Source organism: Oncorhynchus clarkii, chromosome 2 (genome assembly GCF_045791955.1).
Source record: "Oncorhynchus clarkii lewisi isolate Uvic-CL-2024 chromosome 2, UVic_Ocla_1.0, whole genome shotgun sequence".
Classification (NCBI taxonomy): domain Eukaryota; kingdom Metazoa; phylum Chordata; class Actinopteri; order Salmoniformes; family Salmonidae; genus Oncorhynchus; species Oncorhynchus clarkii.
In genome coordinates, this window is record NC_092148.1 from 13,617,483 (window position 1) to 13,633,484 (window position 16,002).

At 43.6% G+C, this 16,002-nt stretch overlaps 1 protein-coding gene across 2 annotated transcripts; it reads left to right on the plus strand.

Annotated features, from left to right (window-relative positions):
* The first annotated feature begins 7,625 nt into the window (after window positions 1-7,625).
* Window positions 7,626-15,855, plus strand: LOC139422009 (polyhomeotic-like protein 1). 2 transcript variants are annotated; one of them, XM_071173161.1, is made up of 15 exons: window positions 7,626-7,816; window positions 8,434-8,555; window positions 8,948-9,061; window positions 9,887-9,952; window positions 10,077-10,220; window positions 10,306-10,470; window positions 10,603-10,684; window positions 10,818-11,521; window positions 11,678-11,819; window positions 12,040-12,218; window positions 12,352-12,418; window positions 12,757-12,844; window positions 12,999-13,170; window positions 14,259-14,499; window positions 14,915-15,855. In XM_071173161.1, exons 2-15 carry the CDS (start codon window positions 8,439-8,441, stop codon window positions 15,064-15,066), a joined length of 2,433 nt encoding a protein of 810 aa, XP_071029262.1. In that variant the 5' UTR covers window positions 7,626-7,816; window positions 8,434-8,438; the 3' UTR covers window positions 15,067-15,855. The 2 variants fall into 2 exon arrangements, with proteins under 2 accessions (XP_071029262.1, XP_071029255.1); XM_071173154.1 differs by having other exon boundaries at window positions 7,648-7,816; window positions 10,818-11,819.
* Window positions 15,856-16,002: the final 147 nt, after the last annotated feature.

Consider the following 16,002-nt stretch of genomic DNA (forward strand, 5'->3'; position numbering starts at 1 on the left):
TTCCTTTAGTCACTATCAAAGACAACCCCCCCCCCCCCCCCCTCCCCTCCAACCTAGCCCAACTCCTGGTGGCAGCACTGGTGTACATCGACGGTGTTGAGACAGCCATATCACCCATGTACCTATTCCTCAGCCTGTGTTGGTCTTGCTCCCCCTCCAGTGTTTCCTACGCTGTTCTTCATCATCCTCTTGGTTAAAGAAGAGGAGTTTTGTGATTTGAAGGACCTGGCTGTCCCTTTTAACCTCCCGGCAGCCCAGTTGAGGAACGGCTTTGAACCGGATGTTAAAGTGTTCCAGGTCTGGGATGATGGCCTGGACATCCTGGATTCTGCTCTCCATGTTAGCCAGCTCAATCATCTGTGGGGTTAGGACACCTTCAGGGAGCCTGACGCTCAGTGATTTCATCAGCTGGAGGTAGTCCTGCTGGGTTAGATGTGTCTTCTCCTGGTCTTCCACCAACCACAGTGCTATCTCCTCTCTGTCCTACCTCATTCTCACCCCCTCCTCCCAATCCATCTCTCCCTCCACCTCTTACACCCAAACCTCCATTACCTCTCCCACCCACCCCTCTGTTCACTCTTTCTCTCTTCTCTATCTTCAGTTCTACTGGTTCTACATCTCCCTGGCCTAGTCCGTCTGTATTTGCAGTCACCCCCTTCCTCCTCTCCCTCGTCTCCCTGGACCTCTGTCCCTTACTTTGAGTTCTTCTCCTCCATTTCCTATCCCTACGACCTTTCCATTCTCTCTAACATTTTCTTTTCCATTTGTTCCATTTGTGACACTTCTAATTGATTTGATTACTAGCTCTGTTCCTCCGCCTGCATCCCCCCCCCCCCCTCTGTATTTACTCCATGCTGCTCCTACTCTGCCTCCCCCCTTTCCAACACCGGTCTTTGCACCCTTTCCTCCAATATTTTCCTGACCTAGAGCACATTTTTCTTCCCTACTCCCCCTCCTCTTCTCCGTAACTGGAGATCTTAATTCCTCACCTCATTCCCCACTACCTCCTTTCCCCCTTGTCTGTCGCTCCTTCACTCCTCTGTTTCCCGTTCTTCCTCCTCTGCCAAAGCTACGATCTCATGTGGAAGCCTGTCATGTTGGCCAGAGTTACGGTCAGAAACTCTAGCCTCAGTAGTGGATGGAAATGGAAAATAAAAAGAAAGACCTGTTTGGTTTGATGAAGTAACTCACAATCAGACAAACCTCAAAGTAGAGAAGACTGGGATCTGCCAGCCCACTATTTCACAATATCCTCTCTCACTCTTGTCAGTTTATTTTCTCCATGACAGTGTTGTAATCATTGTCATATGCCTAAAAGAGGCAACTCCCAATGTAAAGTGGTGTGGACCTATTGATACAAAAAATAAATGACATCAAATTTCATCCTTTCTGATAAAAATGCCTGTAATATCAACAACAATGACTACAAATAAAATAAACACAAAACACACATCAATATTTTTCCAGAGCAGTTAAAGATATTGAATGGGCCCCAAAGCAGTTACAAATTCGTAACATATTGTAGAAATTGGAATTTGTAACATCACATGAATTGCAGGAAAAAATGTTGCAAGACGTAAAATATCATACGAAATGGATGACTTTATTCTCGGGGACCTGTTTTGGCTCGTGAGCTCTACTTTCAAAACTACTGGCTGAAATGATAAAGATTACACGTTTCCCTTTTATGTTGTATAAAATAGCAAAGTAGACCTTCTTAATCACTGAAATAGGTAGGCAAAACTAAACTTTACTGACACACAAGTATAAAAAAAGAGTGATTTTCAAAGGTATTGGGACAGTGATCATTTGTTGTTTTGGCTCTTCACTCCAGCACTTTGGATTTGTAATGATACAATAAAGTGCCGACTGTCAGGTTTAATTTGAGGGAATTTTCATCCATATTGATGAACCGTTTAGAAATTACCACATTTTTTGTACATAGTCCCCCCTTTTAGGAGACCTAAAGTATCGGGACAAATTCACTTATGTGTATTAAAGTAGTCAAAAGTTTAGTATTTGGTCCCATATTCCTAGCACGCAATGATTACATCAAGCTTGTGACTCTTCAAACTTGTTGGATGCATTTGCTGTTTGTTTTGGTTGTGTTTCTGATCATTTTAAGCCCAATATAAATGTATGCTAAATAACGTATTGTCATTTTGGAGTCACTTTTATTGTAAATAATAATAGAATATGTCTCTAAACACTTCTACATTAATGTGGATGCTACCATGATTACGGATAATCCTGAATGAATCGTGAATAATGAGTAAAAGAGTTAAGACGCACAAATACTGTATCAAACCCCCCCCCCCCCCCAAAAAAAACAAACTGCTAACCTCCCCTCTTATTGTCATGGTGTGAGATGTTAGCATGTCTTGGGGGAATGCTATTTGTGCGTCTAACTTTTTTACTCATTATTCACGATTCATTCAAGACTATCCATAATCTTGGTAGCATCCACATTACTGTATAAGAGAGGATTTGACAGGTGTAAGCAATATGGTGAAATGTATTCAGAGACTATCAGAGGGCAATGTGGAGCTATTGCCATATTACTAACACCTGTCATTGTCTTAGAGCTCCACAAGTGCATGGGTTGTAGGGTCTAGGAGTCCATTTTGGATTGGCCTACTGTTTTTATTTAAAAAAAAAAAAAGTATTAACAATAAATCAATACAGGAAGTACATGTGGGAACAAGTGTGTATATATACACAATATACAGAGGACAATTGGGCTAGGGGGTACAATATCACATTACACAAGGACCTTAAGGGACATATAGACACTTATTATTCTAACAGCTTTCTTGTTAGTAGAGTATTTCATTGTCTTAAAATTCAGTTCAATGTATTTTTATAAGGTAAGACAATGTGGTGTTTGTTTGTAAATTTAAATTTGTGAATATGAAATTTGGCCAAAAGAATAATGAAATTAATGACATAAAAATGTTTCAGCTTATTTCTATCATAGGTAAAGAATCCAAGCAGTACATCTCTCCACATTAGTGTAAGATCTTCATAAATGTGTTTAATTATAAATCTACTGATGTCTTGCCTCAGTTTTCTTACATGAATACAATGCCAAGACAAGATCCAACACTGTTTCTGGGTGGTCATTACAAAAGGAGCAATTTGAGTTAATGTTTTCCTTAGACTTCTTCATATAGTGGTTGGCAGGATAATATTTATGAATCATTTTAAAGGAAACTTCCTTCATTTTGTTAACAATTAGGTTTATATGTGGCAACATCCAAACTTTTTCCCAACAGATATTATCAATAAATCCATTCCAATAAGGCATGACATAAGGTATAGATACAACATCCTGCTGAAACAAGGATCGTATCGCTCTGTTGTTGAATGGACCAAAAGAGAAACAAATCTTTCCTACTGATGAGTCAACAGGGTCAACGGAAGGTAGGTTCTGAGGGTCAGGTCTTGACATGTTCCTGAATAATAAAGCAACACCTGAGGGAATGGCATCTAAAAGAATTGGAAAATCTTTAGGTGTTACAGGGACCTTGTAAAGTGATAAGAATTCTTTATAACTGAGTAAAAGACCCTCTGCATTTACCAGTTGGCTCACCAATAGGATATTAATTCAGAACCAATATTCTAAAAACAAATAACTATTTTTATACAATATATCCCGATTATTCCATATATAATATCTGTGTGAAGAAGAATTTTGCTAATAAATTAAGGACCATGACAAGAAAACCTGGCGATGAAAAGCAGAACGTTTCACTGGAACTTTGTCAATATTATAATTGCAAACCAACATGAAGTTAAGGCCACCAAAAGTAGAGAAGATATGATGAGGAATGAAATTCCACATAGAAGTGGGTCTTCTTAGGAATTGTTTTATCCAATTAATCTTAAGAAGTATTATTTAAGGTAGTAAAGTCCAGAAAATTCAGCCCACCATTCTCATAAGTGTTCATTACAACAGTTTTCCTAATGTAATGGGTATGGTTTCTCCACAGAAAGTTGAAAAGCATCTGGTCTATCTCTATCTTATTTTACCATCAAGATATGAAGATAGAGCGCCATATGTTAGTCTAGAGATACCTTCAGCCTTGGTTATTAGGACTCTTACTTTTAAAGACAAGTCCCTCTGTAGCCATTGATTTAGCTTCTTCTGGGTTTTTTTAATAAGAGGGTTAAAATTTAGTTAGCCTCTAGACATCTGATCCTTTGTAATGGTTATGCCTAAATATGTAAGTTATTTTACTGGAATACCATAATACGAAGGTGTCACACAATCTTTGACAGCTATGAGTTCACATTTATTAATGTTAAGATATAGACCAGATGCTTTGGAATTGTATCACATTGATCGATATGGGAATTTGGTTAGCGTCTTTCAGAAAAAGTGTAGTATCGTCAGCCAGCTGGCTTATAATAATGTCTTTACCAGCTATGGAAATACCTTGGACAGGACTATTATTTAAAGAAAGAAGTTGGGTGATCAATAAAAACAGGTACAGAGAGATAGGACAACCTTGCCTAATTCCTCTCTTTAACTCAAATCTAGGTGAGGTGCCATATTTCAATTTGATAGAGCTGTTACCATTTGTATAGAGTCTTAATAGCCTTACGGAAAAAATCCCCAAAGCCAAGTCTCTCAAGGGAGTGGAAGAGGAACTGATGCTCTACTATGTCAAATCCTTTATAAAAATCAAAAAAATTATATGAAGCTTTCCTCGGGTTATTAGGTCTGAGTAGTCATGTATGTCTAATACTAGTCTGATTGTAACGTTCGTCACCTTCCTCTGATGAGGAGTAAGAGAGGTCGGACCAATTTGCAAGGTGGTAAGTGTCCATTGCAATAAGACAAACTGAACACTACAAAAATACAAAATAACAAAGTGAAACAAATGAAACGGTCCCGTGTGGTAACTAACACGGAAAATAATCACCCACAACTCAAAAGTGAAACCAGGCTACCTAAATATGGTTCTCAATCAGGGACAACGATTGACAGCTGCCTCTGATTGAGAACCTTACCAGGCCAAACACAGAAATAGCAAATCATAGAAAAACTAACATAGACAACCCACCCAACTCATGCCCTGACCATACTAAAACAAAGACATAATAAAATAACTAAGGTCAGAACATGACAGTACCCCCCCCCCCCCCCCCCCCCCGGACTCTGCAAAACCTAAACCTATAGGGGAGGGTCTGGGTGGGTGTCTGTCCGCGGTGGCGGCTCTGGCGCGGGACGCGGGCCCCACTCCACCATAGTCCTTCTCCGCCTCTTTACCCGCCTCCGTGGCCTCTTTAACGCGGCGACCCTTGCCGCCGACCTCGGACTGGGGACCCAAGCCACAGGTCCAGAATGGATGGGAGATTCCGGCAGCTCCGGTGTGAAGGGCGATTCCGGCAGCTCCTGGCTGACTGACGGCCCCGGCAGCTCCTGGCGGACGGGCGGCTCCGGCAGCTCAGAACAGACGGGAGACTCCGGCAGCTCCGGACAGACGGGAGACTCCGGCAGCTCCGGACAGACGGGAGACTCCGGCAGCTCAGGATAGACGGGAGACTCTGGCAGCGCTGGGCAGGAGGAAGACTCTGACAGCGCTGAGCAGGCGGGAGCACCTGTAGGAAGGAGATGGAGAGACAGCCTGGTGCAGGGGTCTGCCACCGGAGGGCTGGTGCGTGGAGGTGGCACCGGATAGACTGGACCGTGAAGGCGCACTGGAGCTCTCGAGCACCGAGCCTGCCCAACCCTACCTGGCTGAATGCTCCCCGTAGCCAGGCCAGTGCGGCGAGGTGGAATAGCCCGCACTGGGCTGTGCTGGCAAACCGGGGACACCATGGGTAGGGCTGGTGCCATGTACCCCGGCCCGAGGAGACACACTGGAGACCAGATGCGCTGAGCCGGCTTCATGGCACCTGGCTCGATGCCCACTCTAGCCCGGCCGATACGAGGTGCTGCTACGTACCGAACCGGGTTATGCCTGCGCACCGGGGACACCGTGCGCCTCACGGCATAACACGGTGCCTGCCTGGTCCCTCTCTCCACGGTAAGCACGGGGAGTTGGCGCAGGTCTCCTACCTGACTTCGCCACCCTCCCCATGTGCCTCCCCCCAAGATATTTTTGGGATTGCCTCTCGGGCTTCCAGCCGCGCTGCCTCCTCATACCACCGCCTCTCGGCTTTCGCTGCCTCCAGCTCAGCCTTGGGGCGGCGATATTCTCCAGCCTGTGGCCAGGGTCCCTTTCCGTCCAGAAAATAACTAAGGTCAGAACGTGGCACTGATATTGTTAGAAATATGTCTGTTCCTCATAAAGCCAGACTGTGTTTCATCAATGATTGCATCCAGGACTTATTTTATTATTTTTGCAAGTGGTAAGCCTAATATCTTATAGTCATTATTAAGAAGACAAATTGGATGCCAGTTATTGATGAACAGCACTTATTTTTTAGACTTGGGTATCAGTGTTATTAACCCCTGAGTCATTGTAGGAGGGAGAACATTGTTTTTAATACTCTCTAAAAAAAGACTTCAAATGTACTTGTTCAGAAAATAATTTGTACAATTCTGATACAATTCCATCAACACCTGGTGATTTATTGTTCTTTAGATGTTTGGTAGACTCTATAATCTCTTCAACTTTGATGGGTTCATCACACTGTTTAGATTCTATATCACTGATAGAGTGAACATTATTCAGTGAGTCAAAAACATATATGTGGATTCCTGACAGTACGTAGAGCTATACACATTTCTGTAAAAATTGCTACAGTATTTAGCGATTAATTTTGGGTCATCTGTAATAACACCATCAATGTTTAACTTATGGATAGTGTTATTTGTAGAGTGAAATATCTCAAGTCTGAAGAAATGGGATGAATTCTGATCTCCCTCCTCAATCCATTTTTCCCTAGATCTAATAAAGGCTCCTTCTGCTTTGAATCTATATATATTAGCCACTTTAAACAATGCTACCTTATATAAATGTTACTTACCCTACATTATTCATCTCATACGCATACGTATATACTGTACTCTATATCATCGACGGTATCCTTATGTAATACATGTATCACTAGCCACTTTATACTATACTATGCCACTTTGTTTACATACTCATCTCATTTGTACATACTGTACCCGATACCATCTACTGTATCTTGCCTATGCTGCTCTGTACCATCACTCATTCATATATCCTTATGTACATATTCTTTATCCCCTTACACTGTGTACAAGACAGTAGTTTTGGAATTGTTAGTTAGATTACTTGTTATTACTGCATTGTCGGAACTAGAAGCACAAGCATTTCGCTACACTCGCATTAACATCTGCTAACCATGTGTATGTGACAAATAAAATTTGATTTGATTTGATTTGATTTGATTTATTATCCAGTTAATTTTGTAACTCAATCAGTTCCACCTTCTTCTCCCCGAGAGGCCTGCTGGGGACCTCTGAGAAAGGGACGTTATCTTAATGATCACCTTTTCCTCCTCAGCTCTTCTGGTCTTAGCAAGATTACTACCACATTTTCAAAGGTATTTGGACACCTAAAATTTAAAGAGCTCGCAGTTCTTGCAATAATTGGATTGGCCTACTGTTCTGTCTCTGATGCATCTCAATGACGTAATTTTTGGCGCCGGAAAGGAACGGTAAAGAAAGAGAGGGGGCGGGATTTTTCTCATCTGCCTCACCGTTGTTTGCTTCAAACAATAATCTGAAAAACATCACCAAAGGTTCCTTCCAAAAGCAAATTGCGTAAAACGTTTACGGATAAAAGCTGGATTTTATATTAAAAAAGTACAAATAAAGGTCCAGGAGATTGAGGTAAGAGAAAGATTTCACAAAGTCTTGCGGTTAACTTATTATCTAGCTCTAGTTTAATAGCTAGCTATGCTAATGTTAGCCATATGCACTGTTGCTGCAATGATCTCGCCTAGTTTTTGTTCCAATTCAACATTGCCAGTCATTGAAAGTAAATTATATAGCTAGCTAATATCAAAACGCAATTGGCTGTCCTTAAATGAATGTCTATTTTAACGTTTTAAACGTTTGGAAGAGCAACTTCTTGTCCGTCCTTGTTCCCTTCTGGCTGCATCCCTCGGTCATCGATCATGTTGTTGACAGCCAGCCAGCCTCTTACCGCTAATGACAATTTCACCCATTGCATTCGCTAGCTAAAAATAGCAACTGCAAAAACATACAGCAAGATATAGCTTTAGCAGTTATGGCCAGTTAATTTATAGACTAGATTAGAACGTGATAAATAGGTAGGGGTCTATTGAGGTCAAATGTGTGATACTGAGAATATAGATTTCTAGGTTATACAATTACTTTGCAATTGTTATGGTATATATTTTCATATAAGAAAGAAAAATAATAATGATTTGACAGTACTGTAAGAAATTAGTGCATGATTTGATTGACATTTGTGTTTTGTGCAGAGAGCATGGATGCAGGTGATGACCAGAACACGGGCTCTACCAATGGGAATGCTCCGTCTGCTGGGAACACCCGCCCTCCCCAGATAGCCCACATGTCTCTGTATGAGAGGCAAGCTGTGCAGGTGATTTTATTTTAAGAAGCCTGCTGCATGAATCATTATCTTTGATAACAGGGTGACTGTCTGCACTGAATGTTGAACGACTAGCCTTGTCTAGGAATGGCCAGTCAAGAAGAGCATGTGCATACTGGAGGGTTGCTGGTATAAAATCCTAGATGCCATTGCCTGCAAGTGTGCCCTATAGCAAGGCACTTAACCCCCCCCCACAACAACAGCTCCCCGGGCGCCCAGTGTTGCAGCCCCCCGCACCTCTCCAGAAAATACCTGTATGTGTGTCTTTCGTAGTGGTTAGGTTAAAAGCGGAAGTCAAATTTCCTTTGGACCTTGTGTGTATTTGAACAATGAAGTGATGTTAATCTTAATGAATATGATGTTGAGGATGATGTACTCTCTAGGCCCTTCAGGCGCTGCAGAGACAGCCGAACGCAGCCCAGTACTTCCAGCAGCTCATGCTGCAGCAGCAAATCAACAGTGCCCAGCAGCTTCACAACCTGGCTGCTGTGCAACAGGTAATAATAACACAATAATAACGGGTAGCACAACGGCTAATAACACAATGAAAGGTAACAGAACAGGCAATAACACAATAACAGGTAGCACAATAGGTAATAACACAATAATAGGTAGCACAACAGGTAATAAGACTAATGGGTAACAGCTAATAACACAGTAGCAGGTAACAACAGGTAATAACACTATTATACCATGGCATTGTTGAATACTTGTTTCTGATTGGCTTGAATGGAATTCTAGAGCATGCATTATTTCCCTATAACACACTGTAGAATTCAATGGCTGTAGTTCATTCTTGCATGTTCTGTTGAGCTGCTTTTGAAAGCAAAAGTTGAATTGAAAGCATTGGTATTGTTGAATTCGATGTTCATAGTAGCAAGCTAGGTATGATGTTTTGGTTAGCTAAACTGTCAAGTTTGTTTGTTTTACTAAGACAACTGTAGCTATCTAGTAAACTTGCTAGCTACTTCAGTGGATGTTGAACACATTTCTACCGGCAAATTAACACATGTCTAGCAGTAAATGTGTTAAATTATAGCCATGGTATAAAAGGGATAATCAACTCAGGACTTTGCGTTCTCTGGAAAATAATGCAACCCCATGGAAGGTCAGTTCCACTTCGCTAGCGCATCGTGGAACACACTTTCCACGTCATTCATTATTTTCCATAGAACGCATCACCCGTCGTTAGTTATCCCTTAGTTATCCCTTACATAACAGGTTAGTTCTCCCACAATAACACTAAGCAGAGGAATGCACTGCCACAACGTTCAAAGTTTTTACTTTCTCTTGACCTCTTTCATTTTGTGTTTCTCTCTCAGGCCACCCTCGCTGCTAGTCGCCAGTCCAACTCTCCCAACCACAGTGTCTCCCAAGCAACCACCACTGTAAGTTTCACAGTCAATATTTCAAATAAAACATGGCAAGCGCTGTTATCCTTAATTGCAGTTTCTTAGCTTTCTTTGAGATTCCTCACATATGGCAGCGTCAACATTTTCTCTCTTGTCACAGGTCAATCTGAGCACCGCCTCTGGGGGAGGGACCATGACCAATACCCGCCCCCTCGGCCCTGCCACGTCAGTGACATCATCAGCTCTCAGCCAATCAGTGCTGCTGGGTGGGAACTCAGCCGGACAGGGCCAGATGTACCTGAGAGTGAGTTGAACGAGGAGAATACTTTTTTTGTCAATTGAGAAGGAGCCTCTTTATATTCAATAACCTCTGACCTATGAGCCCACAGGTCAACCGCTCCCTCAGGGCACCCCTCGCAGCCTCCCAGCTCATCTTCATGCCTGGTGGCACAGCAACGGCTGCTGTAGCGACAGTTGCACAGCAACAGCCTCAGCAACAACAGCAGCAACAGGGAGTCCATCCCACCTCCAATGCCCAATCCGACAATGACCAGGTAGTAACCACTTCCTGTTGTGAAAAGCAATTTTTTTTCAGTCAACATGTGTCTGTAATTAAGATTTTACACAGATAATATTGTTTCTAATTGTTTGCCTTATTTTCTCTTTCCCTCTACTTACTCTCTCAGGTGCAGAACCTGGCTCTCCATTGTATCTCCACTCCCAGAGTGGCCGCAGTGAAGACTGAGTTTCCAGACAGGAGAGACGCAGGTGAAAGGACTTATCTTTGCCTCCAATATGCAGACACAATTCTTTATCAATTTGTGTGCCACTAAGATGCAAAGAACTGTCTCTCTCATTCCAACTTTAAACATTATTTAAACTCTCTCTCTCCCTCTATCAGCCAACTATTCTTTTAGTCAACAACAACAACAGCATTCTCAGCAGCAACAGCAGCAATTCTCTCAGAACACCCAGCAGCAACAGCAACATATGGCCAACAAACTGACTAGCTACACTCATCCCACTGCTCTCCCCAGTATAAATGTCAAGACTGGAAACCAGCTGAATATGGCCCCAACCGCTGCCACCTCAGTTCCTGCCTCCCCCTCTCCCACGCTCCCTCTCTCCCAGCTCCTCATCTCCCCCTCAGGCCTTTGTCAGGCCCGGGCGGTAACCACAGTTACCCCTGCTGCCACGGTAACGCACATCCTAGTCCCCACCTCCAACGTTCCTACTTCCTCCCAGGGCTACCCCATAGGTTCAGTCGCTCCCAAAACTAACATCAACACCCAGACCTTGGTGGTGCAGCCACTGCAGCAGTCCAACACTAACATGGACAAGGTGAGCCACAGCTCTGGCCCTGTGCACATACAGCCCAAAACCTCACAGGGTCACCGCTTACCTGTCCAGCTGCCCCCACGCCACCCTCCACCTATCCTCCCGGCTCCGCCCAATACGGGGTGCCATCACCCGCCCCATGTCCCAGTCCAGCTGGTGGGAGCTAGGCAGGGCTCAGTAGGAAACTCCCAGGCTTTGGCACAGGCCCGAAGCTGCTGCCCCCAGGACAACGGCACCGCTATAGCCTCTACTGGAGGGAACACCACGGTAACCCTCTTAGATACTAAAAGAGTTGGGATGTGTGTGTGTATGTGTATGTGTGTGTGTGTGTGTGTGTGTGTGTGTGTGTGTGTGTGTGTGTGTGTGTGTGTGTGTGTGTGTGTGTGTGTGTTAATAAAAACTTGTCTCTTCCTGTTGCATCAGGCAAAGCCTGCAATTGGCTCATTGAAGAGGAAGTCGGAAACTGATGCAACCAATGAGATGGCAGTCGAACTTTCCCAACTTTGCTGTCCACCAATGAGAGATTCTGCCCCTCCTCTATCTCCTGCCCCCACGTTGGACTCAGGTAAGATGTCTGAAGACATAATGTATGTTCTTGTTTAGTTGAATCCTATCTAAGGTTGGCGATCGCTTGATACAAGGATTTAAGGTTAAGTTGTAAAACTTAGATTCATATTTGATAAATTCATGTTTGTTTTTTGAATGAATAGTGTAAAAACTCTGACATTTCACCCACACTCTTTTCTACCCTGGTTCCCTCACTTCCTCTCTCTCCTTTTCTCCAGCTCCTAAAGTGGTGCCAGCCTTCTCCTCTCCCCCCACCCTGTCTCTGCCTCTGCCCCTGTCTCGGGGCGTGGGGGGTCAGATAGACAGAGCCCCTCTGCCCCAGGCGGTGGTCAAACCTCAGGTCCTCACCCACCTCATAGAGGGTTTTGTCATCCAGGAGGGAGCTGAGCCTTTCCCTGTGAGTTCACATACCCGGCTAGCACCTGCTTACCATGGATCAGGAGAGGAGATGTGGTTTTGTTTGCACAGAACTTTGCTTTAGGGCCAGAACATATTCTTCTCTAACACCCAAACTTGACATCGATTGACAGGTGACTGGGCCAGTGAAGGAGCCTCTAGCCATGGGTGTTCAGCAGGCTGACAATGGAGGCCCTGCAGGTTAGTGGGTGGTATATTTTCTACCTTCCTTAAAGAATACACTCCATACCAGCTGACTAATGCACCAGCCTTTATTTTGATTTGATTCTGCCTCTGATCCAGTTGTCTGTGAGAGGTTGCAGTACTATAGCTTGATTCTGTACAGTAGTTGTCATCCCTAGCATAGGAGGCTGGTGGGATGAGCTATAAGAGGATGGAATCATTGTAATGTGTTTGACAACGTTCCATTTATTCCATTCCAGCCATTACAATGAGCCCGTCCTCGTATAGCTCCTCCCACCAGCCTCCTCTGACCCCTAGTCATCTCTGTACTAACAGTCTGACTCTCTCCTCACCAGTGTTGAAGTGTGAGTACTGTGAGAGCTTGGCTCCAGCCAGCCAGTTCAGGGGCTCCAAGAGGTTCTGCTCCAAGACCTGCGCTAAGAGGTACCCTAGCCTCCTCACCTGTCTTCTCACTATATCACACACCTCTCTGACCAGAACAGGTCTACACTTTAAAGTCAGCACTGTTGACATCACATTTTTGTCCTGGGTGCAGCCAACACTATTGACTCCTTGTGCTTTGTCCACTCTCCTCCAGATACAATGTGAGCTGCAGTCATCACTTCCAGGTCAGCAGGGGGCGAGCTTCTGCACGGCCGCCCGGTCCTCCTGTTCCCCCAGACAACATCGTCAGACGCAGGGGTCCTCGCAGGAGTAGCTCTGAGATCGCCTGCGCTAAAATAGCCGGCAGACATTTGCCTGTCAAGGAGGTAAAGGGGATGTTTCTGATCCATGAAATAGAAATGTTGTTGTTGTTTACTCTCCTCCTGTTTCAAGTTTGAATGTCACATACACAAGTACAGTGAAAATAGTTTCTAACCAGCTCTAACCCCAACACTGCAGTAATCAATAACAATGTAATACTAAAACTAAAAAGGTAGAACTGAAACACACCAGAGAGAAGAACATGATGAAGTAAGTAAGCATACTATACTGAACACAAATATAAACCCAACAAGTAAAGTGTTGGTCCCATGTTTCATGAGCTGAAATAAAAGATCCCAGAAACTTTCCATACCCTCAAAAAGCTTATTTCTCTCAAGTTTTTGGCACACATTTGTTTATATTCCTGTTAGTGAGCATTTCTCCCATGTCAAGATAATCCATCCACCTGACAGGTGTGGCATGTCAAGAAGCTGATTAAACAGCATTATTATTACACAGGTGCACTTTGTGCTGGGGACAATAAAAGGCCACTCTAAAATGTTTTGTTTTGTCACACAACACAATAGACGTCACAAGTTTTGAGGGAGTGTGCAATTGGCATGCTGATTGCAGAAATGTCCACCAGAACTGTTTCCAGATAATTTAATATTAATTTCTGTACCATAAACCGCCTCCAACTTTGTTTTAGAGAATTTGGCAGTATGTTGAGTGGTCAGCTGATGTCAACATTGTGAACAGAGTGCCCCATGGTGGGGTTATGGTATGGGCAGGCATAAGCTACGGACAATAAACACAATTGCATTTTATTGATGGCAATTTTAATTCACAAAAATACAGTGATGAGATCCTGAGGACATTTTTGTTGTTGTTGCTATCTTTGGCCAAAAGATGCTTATCTGTACTCCCAGTAGGGAAATCCATAGATGAGGACCTAATGAAGTTATTTCAGTTGACTGATTTCCTCATATGAACTGTAACTCAGTAAAATCAATGAAATTGTTGCATGATGTGTTTATAGTTTTCTTCAGTGTGTATGTATAATATACATACATACATACAGGGTCAGTTCCAGTACCATATTTAAACTGCAGGCCTACATGTATGACGCTCTTCTCTCTATGATTGGCTGTAGTGTCGTTCTGAGTCCAGTCGCTCAGAGGATGTGTCCAGCTGTGACGGAGAGGAGGAGGAGGAAGATTCCCCATCACTCTCCCCTAGCTCCTCCCTCTCCTGCCCTAGGCCCGCCCACTGTGATCCCCATTTGGACGACTCAGCTCAAGGCAGCCTCCCATTGGACGAGGCCAACTTCCTGTCCGGGAGCCCCGCCCATTGGGGTGTGGAGGAGGTCTGCAGGTTCATCTCTTCACTACAAGGTCAGTACTCATTCATTAACAGTCAATGAAGTAAACAATGAATTAAGAGTCTTCATAGTAGGGGAATCTGTAAAAATGGAACCCATGGCCATCTGGTCAATTAGATCAGGGTTTCCCAAACTGGGTCCTGGGGGCACGTTTTGGGTTTTTCCCTAGCATTACACAGCTGATTCAAACGTTCAAGCCTGAGATGATGAGTTGCTTATTTGAATCAGCTTCGTAGTGCTTGGGCAAAAACCTAAATGTGCATCCAGGGGGGCCCCAGGACCCAGTTAAGGTAACCTTGAATTAGATCAAAGAAACCAAGAGTTCTGGTTTGCCCATAACCCACGCCAAAGTGTATTTTAGGTCGATGTTCATTGCTAGTGAGCAGTCCCTTTTCATAGCGCATTCACTCTCTCTCCTCCCCTCCCAGGTTGTGAGGACCTGGCTGCCCAGTTCCTGTCACAGGAGATTGACGGACAGGCCCTGCTGCTACTCAGAGAAGAACACCTAATCTCCACCATGAACATCAAACTAGGACCCGCCCTCAAGATCTGTGCCTTCATCAACAGCCTACGAGACTGACGGGGGAGGGAGGAGGAAAAGGGGTTTCAATGAACTTGAAACTGGGACCCACACTAAAGACTTGTATTAGTGACGTTCAAGCCTGAGACCAAGACTGAAAGGGAGGGGGAAATGGGGGTTGATTTTTATCATAAACATCAATCATTTTAGAGACTAGATGAAGAGAAGGGGGTTGAATATAGGTAAGAGGGGAAATAATTAGAATGTGCTTTGACTTTACTGGACATTGATTGTGCAAAAAATCTGTTATGAGTGAGAGGTGAGCATGAGCATCAGATAGTCTGTCTTTAGAGTTCATGTTTGTGAGGTATACTGACAAAGCATGGGTGAGTTCGTGTATGTGTGTGTCTGTCAGTAGAAACATATACTCATTTGACACTGCAAACGTGGTCACCTACAGTAACCGTGGCTAGCTAGGACAGTTCAAGTTGCCTTTTTCTACATTTCAACGGTGCTATAACCATAGTGTTATTATTGAAAATGGTCCATTTCACTTTTCTTTTTACAAAGTGGATTTGTAATGTTAATGTAGATGCCAGGCTCTAAGTGTATGAAAGGACAATAAAGAGCTTTAACAAATCGTTTTTTTATGTCACCAGATACAACCCTGTTTTAAAGCTTTGATCTTTTGTACTACAATCAAAGTTATTCTTTTGGTGTGTAAGTTTTTCATGGAGGGGGATGTAGTGAATATTAGTAACTGACTGAACTACCTGAATATGGGTATTTGTCCTGAGAGGGGAGATACTCTGTGTATGCAGTACTACCAATAAACACCTGTTACTGGAACTATGCTATGAGTGTTGTTTGTATATGGCTGCTACAGACTGTCAGGGCTATTCAACTCCGGTCCTGGAGGGCTGAAACACTTCTGTTTTTTGTTTCTACTTGGTAGTTAATTGCACTCACCTGTTGTCCCAGGTCTGAACCAGTCCC

Excerpts from the sequence above, each read along its gene's own strand:
- LOC139422009 (XM_071173154.1), top strand. The coding sequence starts at position 8,439 with ATGGATGCAGGTGATGACCAGAACACGGGCTCTACCAATGGGAATGCT. Across the intron at positions 9,953-10,076 it reads TCTCCCAAGCAACCACCACT|GTCAATCTGAGCACCGCCTC; the intron begins GTAAGTTTCACA and ends CTCTTGTCACAG. Across the intron at positions 12,419-12,756 it reads TGACAATGGAGGCCCTGCAG|TGTTGAAGTGTGAGTACTGT; the intron begins GTTAGTGGGTGG and ends TCTCCTCACCAG.